The sequence below is a fragment of the Microcaecilia unicolor genome, chromosome 1 (assembly GCF_901765095.1).
Source record: "Microcaecilia unicolor chromosome 1, aMicUni1.1, whole genome shotgun sequence".
Lineage (NCBI taxonomy): Eukaryota > Metazoa > Chordata > Amphibia > Gymnophiona > Siphonopidae > Microcaecilia > Microcaecilia unicolor.
The window spans coordinates 91,351,646-91,374,132 of record NC_044031.1 but is presented as its reverse complement, the minus strand read 5'-3'; the positions used below and the strand labels follow the sequence as shown (position 1 = coordinate 91,374,132).

Below are 22,487 nucleotides of genomic sequence, written 5' to 3'. Positions count from 1 at the left end.
CGTGCACCCAGCCAGGGTCATATTCCACTGCAGCTCTGTTATTTTAAATAGTGAGCTCTTCAGAGACAGGGAAATAACTACTGTACCTGAATGTTCACCACCTCAATAGCCCTCAGACTGGCAGGTGTCTTTAATATTTAGGTAATATCCTAGAGAGCTCACAATTTAAATGTAAAAAAGTGGAATATGAAGTCCACTGCACTGACCACTAGGCTACTCCTCAGAATGCCCATAATACCTGATGTAGTCAGAGAGCCTCGTTTCCCTTTCCAGTGTCACTTTCAGGAGTGATGGAGGGAGTCAGTAACCACTGGGGGGATTCATGAGAGATCATGCCTTAATCCTTCCAGTGGTCAGCTGCTGAATCACAGTATCTTTTTGTACCCTGGATGTAATTGAAACAGGTCTAAATTAAAATGTCCTTCTTTTTAGACTTGGATGTCTCTTCTCATTTGATTATTGCTGTTGGACGTCATAATTTTGAGCCCTCCATAGTCCTGCCCAAAACACACCCACAACACACACCCTTTCTATTTGGATGTACTGCATTGTAGGACAACCAAATTCTGCCATTCCAAAATCACAATTTGGATGTTTTGGACAAATGGACATTTTTTGGCCATTTGGAAATGTCCATATACTTTGAAGATGAGCATCATAGGCACTTTCTCTGTCCCTAGTGGGTTCACAATCTAAGTTTTTGTACCTGGGCCAGTGGAGGGTTAGCTGACTTGCTCAAGTCACAAGGAGCCACAGTGGAAATCAAACCCATTTCCCTCAATTGTCAGCCCACTTCATCAACCATTAGGCTACTCCTCCAAACAACTCCACCCACACTCTGCTTCCTGAAAACACTTATTTGTGGGTCACATATAAGTACATGCCTTCTTGCTATATCACATGGCTAAAGATGTAAAGAGAGTTGACAAGACCTTTTGCAGATACATTGGGGAAAGGAGAAAAGATAGGAATGGAATTGTAAGACTGAAAGATGCTGAGAATGGCTTTGAGGAGAGTGATGAGGATAAAGCAAACGTGTTGAACAAATACTTCTCTTCTGTGTTCACAGAAGTGAACCCTGGAAAAGGACCACAATTGGCTGCTGAAGGTATATCTGGGAATGGAGTGGATATTACACCGTTCATGGAAGAAAGTGTTTATAAGAAGCTTGAAAATCTGGCAGTAGACAAAGCTATGGGGCCGGATGGGATTCCTCCCAGGATTCTGAGGGAGTTCAGAGAAGTCCTGGCGGAACCTCTTAAGGATTTATTTAATAGATCTTTAGAGACGGGAAAAGTTCCTCTGGACTGGAGACAAGCTGATGTGGTCCCTCTTCACAAACGTCAGGACAGAAAATAAGTGGGAAACTATAGGCCGGTAAGCCTCACATCAGTGATAGGAAAAATAATGGAGTCGCTGCTGAAAGAAAGGATAGCTAACTTTCTAGAACCCAACGGATTGCAGGATCCAAGGCAACATGGTTTTATCAAAGGAAAACCCTGCCAAACTAATCTGATTGACTTCTTTGACTAGGTGACCAAAGAACTGGATAAAGGACATGCGCTAAATGTAATCTACTTGGATTTCAGCAAATCCTTTGATATGGTCCTCAAGACTTGTGAAAAACCGAGAGGGCTGAACTTAGGACCCAAAGTGGTGAAATGGATTGGAAACTGGTTGATCAACAGGCGACAGAGGGTGGTAGTAAATGGAATCTGCTCAGAAGAAAGAAACGTGAGCAGTGGAGTGCCTCAGGAGTTGGTGCTGGGGCTGATTTTGTTTAATATATTTGAGAGAAACATTGCTGGTGGGTTAGAAGGAAAAGTTTGCCTTTTTGCCTATGACACAAAGATAGTCAAAAGAGTGGATACACTGGAGGGTGTAGAAACCATGAGAAAGGATCTCCAAACATTAGAAGAATGTTCAAGGGTCTGGCAGTTAAACTTTAATGCTAGGAAGTGCAGAGTGATGCACTTGGGATGCAGAGATCTAAAAGTGATGTATCAGATAGGTGGGGAGAGATTGGTAAGCTAGACTCAGGAGAGGGACCTTGGGGTGATGGTGTCCTAGGATATCAAGGTCACGAAACAATGTGACAAGGCAGTCGACATGGCCAGAAGGATGCTAGGCTGCATAGAGAGGGTTATAACCAGCAGAAGAAAGGAGATGTTCATTCCCCTGTGCAAGTCATTGGTGAGGCCTTACTTGGAGTATTGTGTTCAGTTTTGGAGGCCTTATCTTGCTAAAGATGTAAAAAGGCTGGAAGCAGTTCAAAGAAAAGCAACAAAAATGGTATGCGGTTTACATAGCAAGACATACGAGGAGAGACTTGATGACCTGAACGTGTATACCCTGGAGGAAAAGAGAACCAGGGGTGATATGATACAGATGTTCAAATATTTGAAAGGTATTAATCCACAAACAAACCTCTTCCAGAAACGGGAAGGTGGTAGAATTAGAGGGCTTGAATTGAGGTTGAAGGGGGGGCCGACTCAGGAATAATATCATGAAATATTTTTTCACCGAGAGGTTGGTGGATACTTGGAATTCTCTCCCATGGCAGTTGGTGGAGATGAAAATGGTAACAGAATTCAAAAATGTGTGGGATAAACACACAGGAATTCTGTTTAGAAGGAATTGCACCAAAGAAGCTTAGCAAAAACTAGGTGACAACACTGGTAATAGGGAAGCAAAGACAGAGCTAAGTGGACTTCTAGGGTCTGTGCCCTGATCGTGGCCTAGATAGATATGGATAGGCTGGAGCTTTTCAAGGACTTTGATGAAAGAAGTTTTAGAATAAGGACAGTTCCGGGCTGACCTCTACGGTCTATGCCCTGAAAATAGCATGAACAAATCAAGATCAGGTATACATATGTTGTATCACCTCATATCTTTATGTAATGAGTTTATCTACTAGATGGACTATACAGGTCTTTGTCTGATGTCATCTGCTGTGTTACTATGTTATGTTACATGCACATAACCCCTGAGGTGATTTTATAAATCCCTTGTACACATGTGTAGTGGCCCCCTTGTTGGGTGGGGCTGAAGGTTACCCCAGAGGCAGGTACATCAGGGCTGGATTAAGTCCATCTGATGCCTTAAGAACAGCCCAACAGTGGTACCCCTTGGCCCTTCCATTTTGTAACTCAATATGTGCTGAGAAATATTATTGTATGAAACAAAGCATTATATATATTTATAATGATTAGAAAAACACTGAAATTCCTGTTGGATAATGGGTGTGACAAACAGTAGTTAAAGAGTTAAGGGCATGATAGCTAAGAGAAAAAAACTCTGTGGCACCCCCCCCCCCTTCCCTTGATGCCCTATGCACGTGCTTATTTGCTTAACAGTTAATCCTGGGCTGAGGTATATACAGTAATCAATGTGGAGGTACTTTAACACCCCCCACTCTCACGGCTCACAGACTGTTAAGGGTCTTCTTCTATTAGCGAGGAAAAGCTTAGGCACAGTAGAAAGTTAACAAATAAAATGAGGATTGGAGATCATTGCTGCTTTATCAAAAAAGTCCATTTACCCCTCATTCTAGAACAGTTCTAGAATACTAGCAATTATGCATGTGATTGTTACAGATACGTGAATAAGTTCTCACCACGTACTCAGTAGTACTTTATAAAGTAGGCGCACAACTCGCGTCCCATGTAAATGCAAGGGGGCGGGGCTTGGCATGAGCAGTTTCCACATTTACACACATATCTTAAACAATACTATAAGTTACGTGCTGAAGTGTTGTTGCATGTAGGTGAACTCATTTACTCCTGCTATTGACATGGCATAAGTGGGCGTGCCTAAATGTTGGCACAGAAATGCCAACTTAGGCTAGTGTTCTATAATCAGAATATCAGCACATAAGCATGTAAATGCCCATATTCCAATTATGTGCTGTTCTATAACCTGGCACCTAAATATGATTGCATGTAGTTTGAAGGTGGACAGTACACCTGGGTGTGGGCAGAGCACACAGTTACTTGCATAAGTTGTAGAATGCTATAATTTACACCTGTTTGTTTAACAGTCTAGGTATAAGGATTTACACCAACTCTATGGCTGGCATTAGGCTCACACCTAACTTATACACATGTATAAACCCAGTATTCTTTAAAGAAAAGGAGGTGCTCTGCATTGACACATCAGCCAGGGTCCAGTAGGAGCTGCAGTTTTTGGTCATCGACTGAGGCATGTTTCTGCATTGGCTGGACTGAGTTGGAAAGCGGCTATGATACAATAAGGCAGAAACCAAACAAGTAAATAATCCTGAAGAATGGCTGTAGCCTAAGAGTATGCGTCTGTCACGGAAAGAATTCCCCCTCCCCCCCCCCACACTATATATACAGGTATGTGTGAGTCACTGGGAAGAAGCAAAACTATTTGTTCAACAGATCCAAAATGGTTAATGTACAGAAATACTTGATGTGGGATGAAAGCACATGCTTGCACGGTCAGCAGGTGTCTTGCTAATCTTGGATTACTGCTTCAAAGAAATGGATGCCCAAGTGCTTCGGATATGCAAGCTATACTCTTCTATTTGTTTAGTGGTTTCTTCAGCTGCCTGCTAAAGCTTCCACGTTGGAGATTCCAGTGAAATGTCTTCTATGTTGAGAGTGGAAGAATGCTTTGTACCATAAGCAGTTACTGTACGATATTCATTGGCTTAATGAATCTTTTTGGTATGAGGCTGTAGAATGCCTTGCTCGTTATGTCAAATCCCCTTAGAACTGTTGGAGTTATAGATGTGTTTGTTAGAAGCTAACTAAACTAAAAGTAGACAGATTGGTGGGGCTGGATGTGATCTTTTCCACATCCTCCATTTCAACTCTACAATTTGTTTTTGCCTTGCTGGGAAGAAGTTTTCGGTAGGGAATGCAGGGAGGGGGGGTTGTTTTTGCCTTGCTGGGAAGAAGTTTTCGGTAGGGAATGCAGGGAGGGGGGGTGGTAAGGGCCTTCAGAGAATTTATGCTTTTAGATGCAGAAAGCTTGTTAACTTTGTCCAAGAAACGAAGATTTTTGCTTCTCATAGTCCAGTGGCTGAATCCAGTATTACACTATACAACCACAAGACACCCAGCAGCTTCCATTGCCTCACTTTTCCCATAGTTAATCTGTTGTTATCTTAAACATAAGAGTGCCTTTTGTTATCTCATGCTGTGGTGCTCCATGTTTTTCTGCTATTCCTAGTCCATATCAGGTGCTGTTGCATTCGTTTTCACACTTATTCAAATATTCAGTCTAATATTTTCAGATCCTAAAACAGCATGAGGGCACGTCGATGATTGGGCACTACAAGTTAGTCACCAAAATGCTGTGCACTGAGCATTAATTTTATAATATAATCTGGTAGAATACTACTGTAAATCAATAATCAACATGCCTACATTGAAGCGCACCCATTTAATACCGTGTTAATAGCAGGTATTATCAGGCATAAGTGGGCACAAATAAATGGCACTATTTTAATCGTTTCTACACATAAGTGGCCACTTATTGCATAAATGACTTCTTACAGAATACCAACTACTGGAAAAGTGCATACCATGTTTGGAAGGCATGTACTTTGCCAGTGGACATGTGCATAGGTGGAGCACACACAAGTACATGCATAAATTATCCTATATAATAATTTGCACCTCCAACATTCTACGTCTGGATGCCTAGGTTCGTAACATCCATTCCCACTCATTGCCCCACCCTCGCGTCAAAACGTAGTGACGTCAGAGGGCGGAACAATGAGGGGGAAGGGAATGCTGGAGGTGAGATGATGTCAGGAGGAGAGAATCGCGGGACATCGAGGGGAAGGAGGGAGGAAGGGGAGGGCAGGGCAGGGGAGCATTGATGGATGGGATGGGAGGACAGTCATAGGCACCCTCTATAAGAGCCTTGGGGAGGCTAAGCCTCCCCAGCCCAACCGTGACCTTCCCCTGGCTGCTGCCCCCCCCCCCCAAATGCAGGGCTGCCTGGCGCAGCAGCGCTGCAGCCAGGCAGCTCTCGGACGGTCCCTCCGCTCCCCGATCGACAGCCCTCCTCTCTGTTCCTCCCCCCTTGCGCGTGTTTAAACCCTTTTACTTTCAGGCGCAGCGACGGCAGTGAAGAGGACAACAGCGGGCTCACCTCCAGTTTCTCCCTTCCCTCACATAGTGTCCCGCCTTCTGCGATGATGCATTTCCTGTTTCCGCGAGGGCAGGACACTGTGTGAGGGAAGGGAGAAGCTGCGTTGTCCTCTTCACTGCCGTCACTGTGCCTGAAAGTAAAAGGGTTAAACGTGCGGGGGAGGGGAAGAAATGGAGAGGAGGGCTGTCAGGGAGCTGATTGAGGGCAGGGAGAATCGCTGGACATGGATGGGAGGGCAGGGGGAGAGAAGAGATGGCTGGAATTGGAGGGCAAGGGGAGAAGAGATCGCTGGAGAGGAGGGGAGGGCAGGGGGAAAGAAGAGATCACTGGTCAGGAGGGGAGGGCAGGGGAGAGGAAAATTGCTGGACATGGATGGATGGAGGGGAGGGCAGGGGAGAGAGAATTGCTGGACATGGATGGATGGAGGGGGCAGGGGAGAGAGCAAATTTGCTGGATATGGGTGGATGAAGGAGAGGGCTGGGGAGAATGGAGAGTTGCTGGACATGGATGGATGGAGGGGAGGGAAATCAGGAAGGAGATGCACATGGATGGAGGGGAGGGAAGAGAGGAGAAATGCTGGGCATGGATTGAGGGGAGGGAAGAGAGGAGAAATGCTGGACATGGATGGAGTCTGCATACTCTTTATTTTTTTAAAAATACTATAAATAAAAATCACAAAAAAAGAAAGATTAAACAAAAAAAAAAAAAAATAGATCAAACAATCCGTATCTCATACCCCTGGAGCATATTACTCATTATACACTCTTCTCAATTATTACTTATCATGACAGAACATTTCTCCTAACGGTTCCCTTAAAAACATAATCGCCATTACTTGATAATCTTGTTAGCGCCTGTTTCATTTGTGTGAGAAACGGGCCTTTTTTACTAGTAGAATACTATAATTTGTGTGTGATCCAGCTCACAGCTGGGTGTGGACATTTACAACATGTAGAGCTCATATAAATGCTCAAACCTTACATCTAAACACTTGAAGTACTGTGAGCTGCCGCTACAGGTCACAGCAGCCATTTTATTCAAGCAGCCACAAGGGGCAGGATCAAGTGGGCTTCACTCCTGCCCTCATCGCCCCCACTGGACCACCATGAATATGAGTTAGGCCTAGGGGGGGGGGCTATCTAGGCCAAGTGGGGAGTTTCAGTGGTGACTGTCACAGGCTGGGGGTAGGGGGAAGGGAAGGAGGGGGGCTGCATCGGGGACAGGAGGGGGATAGAGGGGGAGGGGATATTATGCAGCTGCCAGCTGATAGTCAGTGCCCACACCTGCATAGCTAAGTGAGCTGAATTAGGACAATTTTTGAGTTGTCCTGAATTCACCCACTTAGCTATGCAGGTGCCAGCACTGACTATCGGCTGTCAGCTGCATAGTTTCCCTTCCTCCACTGTTCCCTAATGCTGCCCCTGACCTGCCCACTTGTTAAGTGGGTGGGCAGAGCTGATATTCAGCAGCCCTTCCCGGTTACGTGTCACTGAGTATTGGCAGTTGGGTGGCCAGGAGCAATTTAAGCAGGCCGAAGCCTCTCCTGTCCACATAAATTGTTTTGAATATTGGGGGGTAAGGGGTTAATTATGTGACAGTGCACCTATGTATAGGTGCCCATTCTATTAAGGGAAGTATGTGCCTAATTTTCTTTATGGAATGCTTGCTTAACAGCAGAGGCATAGCCAGACATTTGAGGAGGGGCAGGGGTGGACTCGATGGGGGCAATGTATTCCCTCTCTCTCCCCTCCATGTTAAAAATATCTTTGCTGGCTTGGATGCCAAGGCCCTGCCAGCCAAAAGAAATACACTGTTGAACCACTCCCTTCCTCCTCCTCCTCTTGCTGCTACAGGAAACAGGAAGTCGGCAGCGTGCCTCCAGCCACCAACTCCTGGACTCCTCAAGCATGTGCAAGGAGTCCTGGCATCAGTGGCTGGAAGCATGCCACCGACACCTGTTTTCTGCAGCAGCAAGAGGAGTAGGGGAGTGGCTTGGCAGCAAATGTCTTTCACTGGCAGGGTTTGTCATTCCCACCAGCCACTTAACGGGTGCTGCAGATTTAGAGGGGGCCTGAGCCCAAAGTGAGGGGCCTAGGCTTCCAAGGCCCTCTGTGGCTAAGCCATTGCTTAAGAAGTGAAATACATGGTCATAATGTAGGCATGAGCACTTGTGCCAGCCATAGAGCTGTTATAAGCACTCACACACCTAAGTACTAGAGGTAATTGCAGCATTTTATAAGTTATGTGTGTGTGAGTCCCACCTGTGCTCTACTTAGACCCTGCCTACATGTTCATCTACCTGGAAATTACATGCCTTGTAAAATATGTGCATATTTATTGAATAGCTCTTAGACAGAATGTGTGTGTGCACATACATATGAATATGCCATTAATAATCATTTATACAAGCAGTGGGCACGTAAATGTCGGCACCTTCTTTCTCTGAGAACAAGCAGGCCTTCATATTCCTACAGCTGGATGACATCATCCAACAGAGCCCAGTGCGGACGCTGACCAACGGTATTAACAGAGAACTTTATAACAGCATCCCACCGCTCATGCGCTGATGCCTTCCCACCTGACACATGAGTCTCTCAGTCTTTATTTTTCCGCAGAGCAGGGAGGATGCATCTTCATGTTCTCCTCAAGTACATATATTTTTCTCTTGTACCTTTCTTTGCAGGTGTTCGGTCCCCTCAGATCATATTTTTCCTTTAATTTATCCCGTTTTTCAGTTATACTTTTAATTTCTTTTAGTTTTCAACCCTTAAAGTTTTCTTTATTTTTCCGTGTTGCTAGGCCCTTTCTTCTACTTCAGAATTGGGGAGTTTAATTTGGCCGTGATCCTTTTCTCGATATCCAGGAAGAGCCCCAGTGGCTTCAAAAGATGCGCCCAGTGTAATCAGGTGATTTCAGTAACAGACCCACACAACTGGTGCATTGGGTGCCTTGGACCTGACCATAAGCCTATCTCTTGTTCTCTCTGTTTGCAAGTGTAGCTGAGGACACAGAGTGTGGGAGGTTCAACAGGAGAAGCTTTTGGGCTCCTTGAAAGCCAATATATCGACAATGGCACCAGAAGCATCGACCTTGATGGCTGCCAAGACTTCAGCTTCCATTGGAAGTGCACCAGCATGGAGGAGGTCTCCACCTTCCTCGACATTGAGCGCTGAGAGCAGGTCCTGGGACCAGTCAGCATTGGACCCGACACCGAAGGCACATACGGGTTCGACATCATACTCGTTGGTATCGAAGGACCATGATGCTATTCATTAAGGGAAGCCCAAGAAGCATAAGCTTCAGTCCTCCTCAACGCACGGTGCCGGGAGTGCCAGTGGATCGGTATTGCCAATACCCAAGAAGCACCTGCACCGGGAGGAGCGTTTCTCTTCCTTGGGAGAGGTGCCAGTACGCAAGTCTCCCAGCAGCCAGATCCCCACTACTGGTCGAACACCAACACCTTCTCAGGCTGCCTCTCTTCCGGCTGCTCTGCCTCAGCCGATGCCTTTCTATGATGAGTGGCTCCGAACCATGCTCAGAGAGGAGCTAGAGCAGATGCTGCAGTTGCAAACTGCTCAGGCATTGAGGGTGCTTGCACTAACTGCAGATCCAGGCCAGATTCTGAGACTCGTTCGAAGCTGGTGCAAAGAACCTCTACACCAGCACCTTGCAGGGTGTTAATGTCGACCTCGACACATACATTACTGCTCTCAGGGGAGGAAACTTCCGTGGAGTTAGAGAACAGGGTTGTACCTTGATGTGCTTCGGAATATAAACATGGATCCATTGAGTCGAGGCAGGCACAGACTCATTCAGTACAACCTGAGTATGGCAAAGAGTCTGCATGTGCCTGCTCATGGGATTACTTCTTAGAAGTGGAGTCTTATGGAATACCTTCTGATCCCTCTTCAATTCAAGTGAGGGTCTCTCTTTCACTGGTTTTATCAGGGAGATGGTTTCCGCCATCCTATTTAAGTTGAAAACAGAGGAAGAGCCCAAGGTGGAGATGTTGATTGACCTTTCACTACGAGGCTGCTCCTAAGGAAGTTGTCACTATACCATTGCACCCTATCCTTAAGTATGCACTGATGAAGAAATGGGAATCTCCCCTCTCAGTATAGATTGCACCTAAGAATTGTTTATTTATTTACTATACCGTTACTTATTGTTTTGGCAAAACAGAACAGTTTACATGTTAAAAAGAAACATTAAAAACACAAAAAAACATAACATCTAGGAAATCCAGTAATCAATAGGAAAGCACAGCAAACCAACCATACAAATGATAATAACACATAATAATAACAATTATACCAAATCTAAAAATTTATAATAATTCAAACTGTGAATTTGCAGTACCTTATCTAAAAGGCTCCCAGATTTGAGAGGGCTCAACTGCCACACCGTTCTCTGGTGGTCAAATCCGCTCTCAAACGAGCTAAGAGTTCCAGGACTCATTCCTCAGCACCCTCAGGTAGGCAGGCCAGGACATTAGACTCGTTTGGGCGGAAACAATTTCAGTCCTCGATGCTCATTGGCTGCATCCGGTCCTACCAGCTCTACACGAGCCCCTACCTGCAATCTTCATTTTGTAAATTAGTTTTTTATTGAAATTTAACTTTGTATTACACTCAATAATCAGGATAAGAAAAGCAATTAACAACTAAAGAGAAAATACACATCAAATTCTTCAAGTCCACATCAAGAGAAACATTCAGAATTACATGAAGGAGAAAGAAAAATAACAAAAAAGAAAATGAAATTCCATAAATCAACATCTAATTACCTTGCAGGATAATTCAAATAAACTGGAACCCTATATAACAGATCTATACTCCAGCTTTAACCTTGATCTCTAACAATCGGTTTGTTAAGCAAAAATGTTTCCAGTTAAACAGGCTCAAAGAAAATATAATGGTTGTTCTCGAAGTCTACCAGGCACTTACAGGGAAATTTTAGGAAAAAAGAAGCTCCTATGGCCAAAACTTTCAGTTTCAGCTGCAGGAAATCCTTTCTTAGAAGATAAGTAGGCCTGGAGACATCAGGGAACAACTGAATCGCTTGACCACAAAAAAATGAATTCTTTTTAGGAAAATAAGCTTTAAGAATTTGTAACTTAAATTCCTCAGACTGTAAAACTACTAACAAAGTCACTTGTCTGTGTATGATATCTTGTGAAGACTCCAAAAATTTAAGTTCAGACTGTGTGGGGAATTAATCACAACTAATGTACCTTTTTTCTTTATCTCTTTGGAAACTCTAGGCAAATAATATATATTAACTATCTATACTGAATCACAATTTGGTAACTACAAAACATCATACAAATACGTCTTAAAAGTTCCAGTGCTAATAGTGTGTGTCTGGAAAATTAAGCAATCTCAAATTATAGGCATTCTGAGAGTTTTCAGTGGTTTCCATCTGTAAATGTATTGTAAAATTATCCTTAGTCATTGTCGTCAAAACCGCTTGTGCCATTTTAACTTGAGAGTCAGTTTTTACTAACGACTGTTCAAGAGGTAGTATACGGTTATCATGTTCTACCAATTTAGAAGGAGCTTCCACTGAGAACTTAGATAACAACAAATTCTCCTGTAAATTTTTTTCCACCCAAGTTAACACACATCCAATATCTTTTAAAGAGAGCCCTGCAGATCTACTTGCAATCTTTAGTCCGCAATAAACTAAGTCTGGCCAGTTGGCCAGTAAGCAGCTGGAGTGCAGAAAATATCTGGCCGGGGCACCTACAACTGTTTTGACATAGCATTCAGACTTTTTGCTGTGGGTGTGGGGATGTGCAGACTCTCATGGCTACGTGTCTCTGACCTGAAACCAGAGGTGCAGGAGAGGTTGGTGGACGTGCCTTGCCGAGGTGACTTGTTTGGAGATAAGGTAGAAGAGGTTGCTGACCTTATAAAGAAGCATATGGACACCATTCAAACTCTGTCTCAACACGCTCCAGCAGCATCCTCTTCCTCACAGAGGTTTTTGAGAGGGCCTAGACAGCAAACCTACTACTCTCAAAGACATAGGGTTCCACCACCTTCCTGCTCTGCCCAGCAGCCTCAGGCCCAGTGCTCTTAGCGTTGACAACCCCGTCCTCAGAAGCCCCAGTTGGTGCCCCAGTCGAAGCAAGGGACAAGCTTTTGACTGGCTCCAAGAGAGCACAGCCACCCTCAAAGTAACCATCCCAGACTTCCAGTAGGGAGAAGGCTGAATTTTTATCATCACAGGTGGCCCCTTGTAACTCCGACCAGTGGGTTCTTCAACTAGTCCATCTTAGTTACGCCCTGCACTGGCATCAAAGATCACCAAATTACCCACCGAGATCATTGTCACTCATCTCGCACCAGAAAAGGGTACTTTTAGAGGAAATCTCCACCCTTCTACAGGCGAAGGCGGTCGAGCCCATACCACCAGGGGAAGAAGGGAAGGGATTCTATTCCAGGTACTTCCTCATGCCCAAGAAAACAGGGGGATTTCATCCCATCCTAGACCAAAGGGTTAAAACTAGTGTGTTTAGAATAACTCACAGACATGTAATAGGACTGCAGTGTTGTCACTTAGCAAGGTTGGATGTGTTCAGATAGCCTCCTTCTTTATCTATGAACCTGACTTGGTCCCAGTCTCTTAAGGTCATCCTGTGGAAACATCACCACAGAATACTGCGAGGCTGGCTTTCTTTGGCCCAAACTGGAGTCACAAGGCCTGCACTTTAAACTCTAGGCCAGGTATTCAGCGGGATTTATTTGGGAAGGAGCCGCTCACCGGAACTAGCCATTGATTTTTAAGATAGTGCCAGCATAGTCTGGAAATATTTTCATGTGCATTATCTAGGTAGTGTGGGGACAGTTCTGGGGTGGAGCCAAGGTACAGAATATCAGCAGTACCCAGATCACTTCCATTATAGCTGGCTATGTAGCACCAGTGTCCAGTTACAGCACAGCACTAAATACTTGGGTATGCGTTTAATGGAGGCTTACCTTTATTGTTTAAGTTGCATTGGTTTTCTTTGGAGGCCTGTATTTTTTTGAAACTAGTACATTGATTTTTAAAGTTTTGTATGGTCAAGTTGCTTTATAAATGGTCATGAGTCATGGATTTGATATAACATATGATTTATATGGTAAACTTAGCTCCTAATAAGACTAAAAACTGCAAAACAGATTTTTACACCAAATGGAGTAAGATATAATTATTTGAATTGGCTTTCTGTTATCAGGTAGCTAAGTTTTGGAACACTATCCCCATTTACATTAGAGAAAATGGAAACTATGGAGCTCATTTTCAAAGCAGATAGCCAAAAAAATGGCCAAAAAAAAGTCTATCTGCCAAAAACGTCTAAAGCGTGATTTTTGAAAAGGCAGAATTTGGACATTTTCAACTGAGTTCATCCAAATAGCAAGGAGACATGGTGAAAGCGTGTTTTGGGCAGGATGATGGCAGGCCCAAAATTAGGACGACTTTTAGCGGTAATGGAACTGGAAGATGTCCAAGTCAAAAAAGAAGGACATTTGTATTTAGGCCTATTTAAATCACATTCAAATAAAAAAAAAAAAGGTTCTCTGATTGACCAGCTGACTACTGGAGGGATTGTGGAGGGGTCATGCCTTAATCCCTCCAGTAGTCAGCTGGTCAATCAGAGAACTTTTTTTTTTCTTATTTGAATGTGATCTAAATAGGTCTAAATACAAATGGTCTTCTTTTTTTACTCCAATCCCTCAGTTGATGCTATCCCCCTCCCACACCTTAAGAAGTGAAACAAAGAGGATACCAGGCACAATGATATCATCAGGTATTATGGGCATATCCAACAGAGCAGCAAGTAGCTCCCAGGAGTAGCCTAGTGGTCAGTGCAGTAGACTATGAACAAGGGGATCCAGGTTGAAATCCCACTCTACTTAGTACATATGTGTTGGAACTTGTAAGCTCTCCAAATACAACAAATTACCTACTGTCGCTACGTGAAGGCTTGAGGGCTATCATAGTGGTGTACAGTTAGGTGCAGTAGATTTTATTCTGTTCCTAGAGGGCTCACAATACAAAATAAAGGAGTGAAGTCCACTGTATTGACCACTAGGCTGCCCCTCTGATCTGCAAAGACGTCTATGTGACCATTTCTCTCAAAATGATGCCAGACAGATGTTCTTTTACCTGTTTTATTGATATTTATAAGTTGAATGTGTCCATTTGGAAAATAGCTCTTCTTTTCAAATGTCTTCTGTACAAAAATATCTGTCTTTGAGCCATTTTCAAAATGGTGGTCCAGACGTTTTTCCTGTTTGAAAATGGCTCTAAGATGGATGTTTTTTTTTTTTTTTAATGTAATTTATTTATTTATTTCATTTATATCCCACATTATCCCAATAGATTAGGTTCAGTGTGGCTAACAAATGAGAAAAACACCCCAATTCGGACTTAGGCGACTTATTGAAAGTGTCCTTCTAAATGTTGTTTAGAAAGAAACTATTCAGTTTAACAAGTTTTTACTGGGGAGCACTGAAATGTCTTAATTGGGTTTTAAGGTTTATGTACTAATTTTATGTTAGCATTGAATATTGTAATTCATAGTAACTTGTAGCCTCTTATATAATCCACATTGAATTGTTATAGGTATTTTGCAGAATATAAGAGATGAGATTGTATTATATTGTAGATACTAACATTATAAATGATGTGATGCATTAACATTTCCTCTTCCCATTCCTCCCTCGTTTTACAGGAATGAGCTGGAGCGCCAGTTTCTCGAGTTGCTGCAGTTCAACATCAATGTTCCTTCCAGTGTTTATGCCAAGTATTACTTTGATCTACGGTCACTGGCAGAAGCCAATAACTTAAGCTTTCCATTGGAGCCTCTCAGCAGGGAAAGAGCCTATAAACTTGAGGTGAGCTGATATATTTCAGTTAACAGTTATCCTGACCAGAAAGATGTAACACTGAGCTTGACCCCTCAGATGCCAAAGCATAGCATACATGTCTCTTACTCTGAAGAAACAGCACTCCGATTTTGCAATTCTAGGCTAAGCTGATAACTCAGAGATGTTTAAACCAAATATATAATAGCTTAAGACACCTGCTAAGCCATGCAGAAGATTTAACAAAAGAGCACATGTAAAGCAATAGAATAAAGGATAATCACATCAGGACGCTCAACATCTAACATTGTAACCCTTTATGTGATGATACTGCTTATACAAAGCCCACCTTCACATGTTAGCTTCAAGGTGAGAATGTGGGATGTAGTTGACTGCATTGGAGATTTTGTAATTAAGATAGTAGCATAAGTTTTAATGATTACACAATTAGATTACTGTAACATCCTATCCATGGCTATCAGGTGGTCTTATTCATAGGCAGGTATGGTAAAATGTCTTTCAAATAAGTCGCTAAACTTTTTGCATACAATTTGACATCTACATTAAGTAGAGAAATAGGTCTTTAAGAACTTGTAAGGTGCAGATCATGATCTGGTTTTAAAAGTGGGATAACTATAGCTCCCCACATGGTATAAGGAAATTTTCCCAGTTTCAAAGACTCATTATATATGGCCCAAAGTACAGGCAATAACTGTAGGTTCAACATTTTCAAAAATTCAAGGAGGAAAGCCATCCGGACCGGAGTCTTCAAGGGTGCCGAAGTCTGGACTGCCCCAGGAATAACCATTTTATCTTGAGTTTAGTAATTTGTACTGTCAACTGTGGAAAATATGCATCTCTGATGTCTTTGTATTTTTCTGAGTACAGGAAGAAATGCATTTCTGTTTCTGTATTTCTAGTATTGCACTGCAAACGGAGTCAGACATTTTTGAGTTTTCAGTTCAATTTTTGTCTGCGTATTTCTATTTCTAATTTGTAGTCTTTTGTTCTATATTTGGTGAGGCCTGTTTGTGTTGGGCGTATGAGCAACATGAGGAATTCTACTAGCACAGTGCTGCAAGAAGAAACTGGTTTTTATCCATTGGGTTTTCATTAACTTGAGCACAGCTCAGGGTACTAGTTGAACTCTGTGCTGTAAGAGTCATCGGTATGCAGCAACATGTGAACAACACCAGTTCAAGCGTTGAAGATTTGGTGAACGATAAGCAGTAGAGCTTTCTCTACAAACTTTTTGGATAAGACTCTATGCTGAGCGGGTGGTTATGGTTATGTTGTTTAATATCCACATGTTGGAGCACTAAAATTCCTATGCTATGTGTTATGTGATAGTGTGTGAATGTGTTGTGATTGAATAGTGGAGAGGGTGTTGGGTTTTATAAAGGGTTTTGTATTTTGTATTGGAGCACTTTAGAAGTGTAATAAAGCTTTTTTTATTAGCAGTTTAACGTGGTTAGTGGTTACTTTAAGTATAGCTTTACTTGTGTGTAATCAGATTGAAACTAGGCTACTCATTTTTGTTAGGATCAATAAAAAGGAAGAAGATATTTTCTGCTCTGAACCGCAGAGGAGTGTGAGTGGCATTAATACAGGAAACTCATTTGAGTTACACCACTCCTCAAAAAACCTTCATTGTACCCAACCTATCCTTCCAACTACCATCTGCCTCCTCCCTTTCCTATCCAAGATACTGGAATGTGCTGTTCACCTCCATTGTCTTGACTTTCTTTCATTTCAAGCTATTTTTGATCTGCTTCAATCTGACTTTTACCACCTTCATTCAACTGAAACAGCCCTTGCTAAAGTCTTTAGTGACCTGTTCCAGGCCAGATCCAAAGGACTCTATTCTATCCTCATACTTCTTGAACTATCTGCTGCTTTTGACACTGTTGATCACCGCTTACTCCATGATACTCTGTCCTCACTTGGATTTCAGGGTTCTGTTTTTTCTGGTTTTCTTCTTATCTCTCCCATCGCATTTTTAGTGTATATTCCAATTCTCCTCCACTTCTATCCCACTTTCAGTTGGCGTACCTCAGGGCTCTGTCATGAGAGCTCTTCTTTTCTCTATCTATACTTCTTCTCTTGATGCTCTGATTTTATCCCATGGTTTTTAGTATCACCTTTATGCTGATGACTGCCAGATCTACCTCTCCATACATTTCAGCAGGAATCCAGGCTGAAGTATCAGCCTGCCTGTCTGACATTGCTGCCTGGATGTCTCACTGCCAGTGGCGTAGGAAGGGGGGGCGGGGGGGGCGGTCCGCCCCAGGTGCACGCCGCTGGGGGGGGGGGGGGTGTCGTCTCCGTTGGTTCCTTGCTCCCTCTGCCCCGGAACAGGTTACTTCCTGTTCCGGGGCAGAGAGAGCAAGGAACCAATGGAGCCGATGCAGCTCCCAGCGACGTGGACTCGGGGGCGGATCGGCCCTCCCGCCCGTCCCTCGCTTCTAAAGCAAGCAAGCAAGTAAGAAAGAATGTGCTCCGGGGGGGGGGGGGGGTGCGCAGCGGCGACCCGCCCCAGGTGTCAGCCACCCTCGCTACGGCACTGCTCACTGTCATCTGAAATTAAACATGACCAAGACTGAGAGTCATATCTTGCCCCCTAAACCCACCTCTCCTCTCCTCTTCCACCATTCTCAATCCCTGTGGATAACACTCATCCTCCCTGTCTCATCAGCTAGTATCCTTGGGCTTATCTTTGACTCCTCTCTCTCTCTCTCTCTCTGCACATATTCAACAGACTTCTAAAACCTGTCATTTCTTTATCTATGATTTCACCAAAATTCATCCTTTTCTTTCCGAGTACACTGAGTAGCGTATTGGTTAGTGCAGTGGACTTTGATCCTGGGGAACTGGGTTTAATTCCCTCTGCAGGCCCTTGTGACACTGGGCAAGTCATTTAATCCTCCATTGCCCCAGGTACAAATAAGTACCTGTATTTACTATATAAACCGCTTTGGAAGTAGTTGCAAAACCCCCAGAAAGACAGTATATCAAGTCCTAGTTCTTTTCCCTTATCCACACTTTTATCAGCTCTCACTTAGACTATTGCAACTTGCTTCTCACAGGTCTCCCATTAAGTCATCTCTCTCCCTTTCAATCTGTTCAAAATTCTGCTGCACGACTTATATTCCACCAGTGTCGCTATGCTCATATTAGCCCTCTCCTCGTCACTTCACTGACTCCCTATCCGTTTCCGCATACAGTTCAAACTCCTCTTATTGATTTACAAGCGCATTCACTCTGCGGCTCCTCATTACCTCTCCACTCCTCCCTGGGAACTCCGTTCATTGGGTAAATCTCTCTTATCTGTACCCTTCTCCTCCACTGCCAACTCCAGACTCCGTTCCTTTTATCTTGCTGCACCATATGCCTGGAATAGACTTCCTGAGCCAATACATCAAGCTCCATCTCTGGCCATCTTCCAGTCTAGGCTAAAAGTCCACCTCTTTGATGCTGCTTTTAACTCCTAATCCCTATTCACTTATACAGTACCCATGTATGTTTTATCATTCCCACCTTAGTAATTTCCTTATCCCTTATTTGTGCTTTTTATCCTACTTAGAGTGTAAACTCTTTCAAGCAGTTACTGTCTCTTCATTTTCAAAGTGTACTGCGATGTGTACATCTAGTAGCGCTATAGAAATGATAAGTAGGAGTAGTTGTATATTAGTTGTATATTCATCACTTTGACGCCTGGACATATTAATTAGATCAGCAGAATAGCAGCAGCCTGATTTGTTTAGAATAATAATGGTCACTGTAGCTAAGTAAGAAGTATGTCCTAATATTTAGCTCAATATTCAAAATGATAAGCAGGCAGAACATAAGAATAGCAGTCCACTGGCCATCTAGCCCAGTATCCTGCTTTCAACAGTAACCAGTCCAGGTCACAAGTACCTGGCAGAAACCCAGATAGTAGTAACATTCCCTGCTACCAATCCCAGGGAAAGCATCCCCATGTCTGTCTGAGTAGCAGACAATGGACTTTTCCTCCAGGAATTTGTGCAAACCTTTCAAGATATGCTAACTGCTGTTACTACATCCTCTAGTAAAATGTTCCAGAGCCTAACTGTTTGGATTGAAAATATATTTCCTCCTATTTCTTTTAAAAATATTTCCACATAATTTCGTTGAGTGTCCCCTGGTCTTTGTACTTTTTGAAAGAAATGAAAAATCAATTTACTTTTACCCATTCTACACCACTTAGGATGTTATGGACCTCAATCATATCCCCCCTCAGCCATCTCTTTCCAAGCTCAAGAGCCCTAACTTCTTTAGCCTTTCCTCATATGAGAGGAGTTCCATCCCCTTTATCAATTTGTTCACTCTTCTTTGAACCTTTTCTAATTTCGCTATATCTTTTTTGAGATACGGCGACCAATCTCACTGAGTGGGTCAAGAGGGGATATTCAGTGACTGTTACCTGGGCAGTGCTGCTGAATATCCCCTCTAATCACTGAAATGACAAATTATCTGAAAGGTTTTGTGCGATCTTTTGTGAGCAACGGAAGTGTGTAATAGAAAAACAGCAAGTTTTTCTATGCTTTGGGCAGTGTGAGCTGTGTCTCCCTTCCATGTGGTGGCCAGAGCTAATCCTGCTTAGCTTGGCTGACTGTTTCCCCGGTATGGGCGCCAAACTACCACCTCGCTGCACTGCTTATCCTGGTTTAACCGCTCCCCAGCTGACCTGCGCCCAGAATCAGCTCACTACCGGGACACACAAAACTTCAGCAGTCTTATAGTTCTTGAAAACCACAGGTCTTTATTTTCTCTGCACCTTTTAATACAGTCTTAATCTTCAAGCAGTTTCCTCATCAACAATGCAAGAGTCAGTTCAGTTTTTCCACATTCAGCTTATTAACACAGTCCAATCTTAACTCAGAATATCACAAACAGCAAATCTTTGTCTTGCTCCCAATTGTAGCCTCCCCTCATCAGCACTATCTTCTACCCTTAGATAGTTTATGGGTTAGCTTCTTCCACTGGATTGTTTTCTCCTCTCCAAGTATACACAGCTTGGGCCATACTCCCGCCACCAGAGCCTTTACCTTTCCTGAAGAAGTTTGAGCAAACCCTCCAACCTCCATGCATTCCTCCTCTTTCTCTTCGCCTCCTTCCTCTATATCCCATTCCATCTCCTCCTCCACCCTGGGTTCCCCCAGCTGCTGCTCATTCCTTGGATCAGAACTCATTTCCCAATCATTCACCCCTCCCTCCAGTTCCTGAGAGTCCTGCTGATGCCCCAGTGGTTTCTGGGACTGGTAGTTTCTCTCCGTAACTAGTGTTTTCACTGGGGCTTTGACCACTAGAGGGCGAACCTTTTGTCTAGAAGGGATTAGTGAAGAAGAATCATTACATTTCAAAGGAAAACCTCTTCCCCGTCCCGGTCTCAAAATGACTGGAACTGGACTCCTTTTCTGAGTCCTCACAGCGGATAGGTTGATGCAGGCTTTTCAACTAAAGGCATGCGTTTGGCTGACTCTTCTGTTGTGGACAGGTTTCTGCTTTTAAATGAGCACAGAAAAAGACATGAAAGAAGAGCAATGTGTGGGGGGGGGGGGGGGGGGGGGAGGTAAAATACAAGATGTTGATCTAAGAAAACAGCTGCTCTAAAACTGTGGCTATAACATTTCAGAACAGAAGCCGACAGATAGCACAGGAGGGATAAATATGCACAGAGTGAAACAGAGAACAAGTAAAACTGTTGCACATTTGTTACTCTCTTGACCCCCCAGAAGTTGGAGTACATCCACTGGCAGGTTTCCTTGCTGATGAGGCAGGAAATTTCAGTGCTCACTGAATAAAGATTGTTTGCATGGAATGAGTAGAAGTAAATCGAATTTTTACTTCTTCCAAAAGTACAAAGACTAGGGAACACTCGAGGAAGTTACATGGAAATACTTTTAAAACAAATAGGAGGAAATATTTTTTTCACGCAACGAATAGTTAAGCTCTGGAACTCTTTGCCAGAGGATGTGGTAACAGTGGTTAGTGTATCTGGGTTTTAAAAAGGTTTGGATAAATTCCTGGAGGAAAAGCCCATAGTCTGCTATTGAGACAGACATGGGAAGCAACTGCTTGCCCTGAGATTTGTAGTATAGAGTGTTGCCACGATTTGGGCTTCTGCCACGTACTTGTGACCTGGCTTGGCCACTGTTTGGAAAACAGGATACTGGGCTAGATGGACCATTGGTCTGACCCAGTATGGCTACTCTTATGTTCTTATCATTCACATTTTATTTTTCCAGTTTAACGGGAGTGAAAAGTGTTCCTTTAATCTTACAATTAGCTCATTTATAGCCCGCTCATACCAAAAAAAAATAGTTCATAGCGGGTAACAACCAAGGTACTAGATTAATAAGACATCTAGGATGTAACAGTAAATAATCATGTAACAGTATACATTACACTATAATTGCTTCCTTATTACATGTTTATGAATCCACAATGTCTTTAAATTCTTCTTAAAGGTGGCATAACTAGGCATACAGCTTTCAATAGGTGACAAAACAGGCCATAGAGAATTAGCTTGATAAGAAAACAGTCTAGTAAACAATTTCTTTGAAATAATTCCCCGAGGCTAGGGAAGGGAGAAAAAAGATGGCTTATGAATATTATATTTTAAGACTGAATCAGCATAGCATATTAAAGAGGATTTTAAAAACATTTCTTTCACATCTGTTGGCGACTAAGGGAAGCTGGGGGTGCTAGGGGGTTCCCCAGGCGTAGGAAGGCCTTCCTGATGGTATGGAATCCTTACCTGTCCAGTTTGAGCCCCCGAGGGCGCAGCCTGATTGTCAACATCATGTAACGGGTGAATGTGATACCTCATCCTAAGAAAATGTTTTTTTTTGTCTTAAGCCAGTTAGATTGGGTAGGGAGGGAGGAGAAGGAGTGCTTCATTTGCGACCATCCCAGGTGCCATCAGGGTCTGGCCCTGGGTGGAATTCTCTGAGATAGGGGGAATAGGATGGGAGAGGGGGGTTTGGGGGTTAGTAGTGACATTGGGTTCTTGATGACGAATAGTGAATTCAGCGGGGAGAGGAGATGGGGATGGGGGGTTGGTGAGGCTTTATTAAAATGTTAATTGAAGGCCAAGAGTGCCCATTGTATTAGTTTCAATGAGTGAGTGACGTGGAATGTCAATGGTGTAGTAGTAGTTGTGTTTTGTTACTCTGTTATTGCCTTCAATAAAAGTGTTGAAACATAAAAAAAAAACGCTTCTTTCCAAGATGTACAAATAACTGATTGATGAGAGAAGCAGCCCAGCAAAGCTGTTAGGGGTGAGTAGTCGCCCTCTGACCCAGGATCAATGATGTTCTTCTCTTTTACACTCAGACACGAAAGATAAAACTAAACAAAATCATAGATGTTAAGAATTTGTAACACTGGGAAGCGCCATCTTGATGATTTTACTCAGTGCATTTTTTTTCTAGCGAAAAAGGTGCCGTACTCAAATGCCAGGCCACTCTTCAGGAATGG

General features: G+C 43.2%; 1 protein-coding gene across 1 annotated transcript in view; it reads left to right on the top strand.

Annotated features, from left to right (window-relative positions):
• The window catches only part of CCNY (cyclin Y), a 598,774-nt gene that overhangs the window by 560,788 nt on the left and 15,499 nt on the right, over positions 1 to 22,487 (top strand). The window contains exon 15 of the mRNA XM_030199560.1: positions 14,852 to 15,014. Coding sequence (XP_030055420.1) covers positions 14,852 to 15,014 — 163 coding nt within the window. The remainder of the gene's footprint in view (positions 1 to 14,851; positions 15,015 to 22,487) is intronic.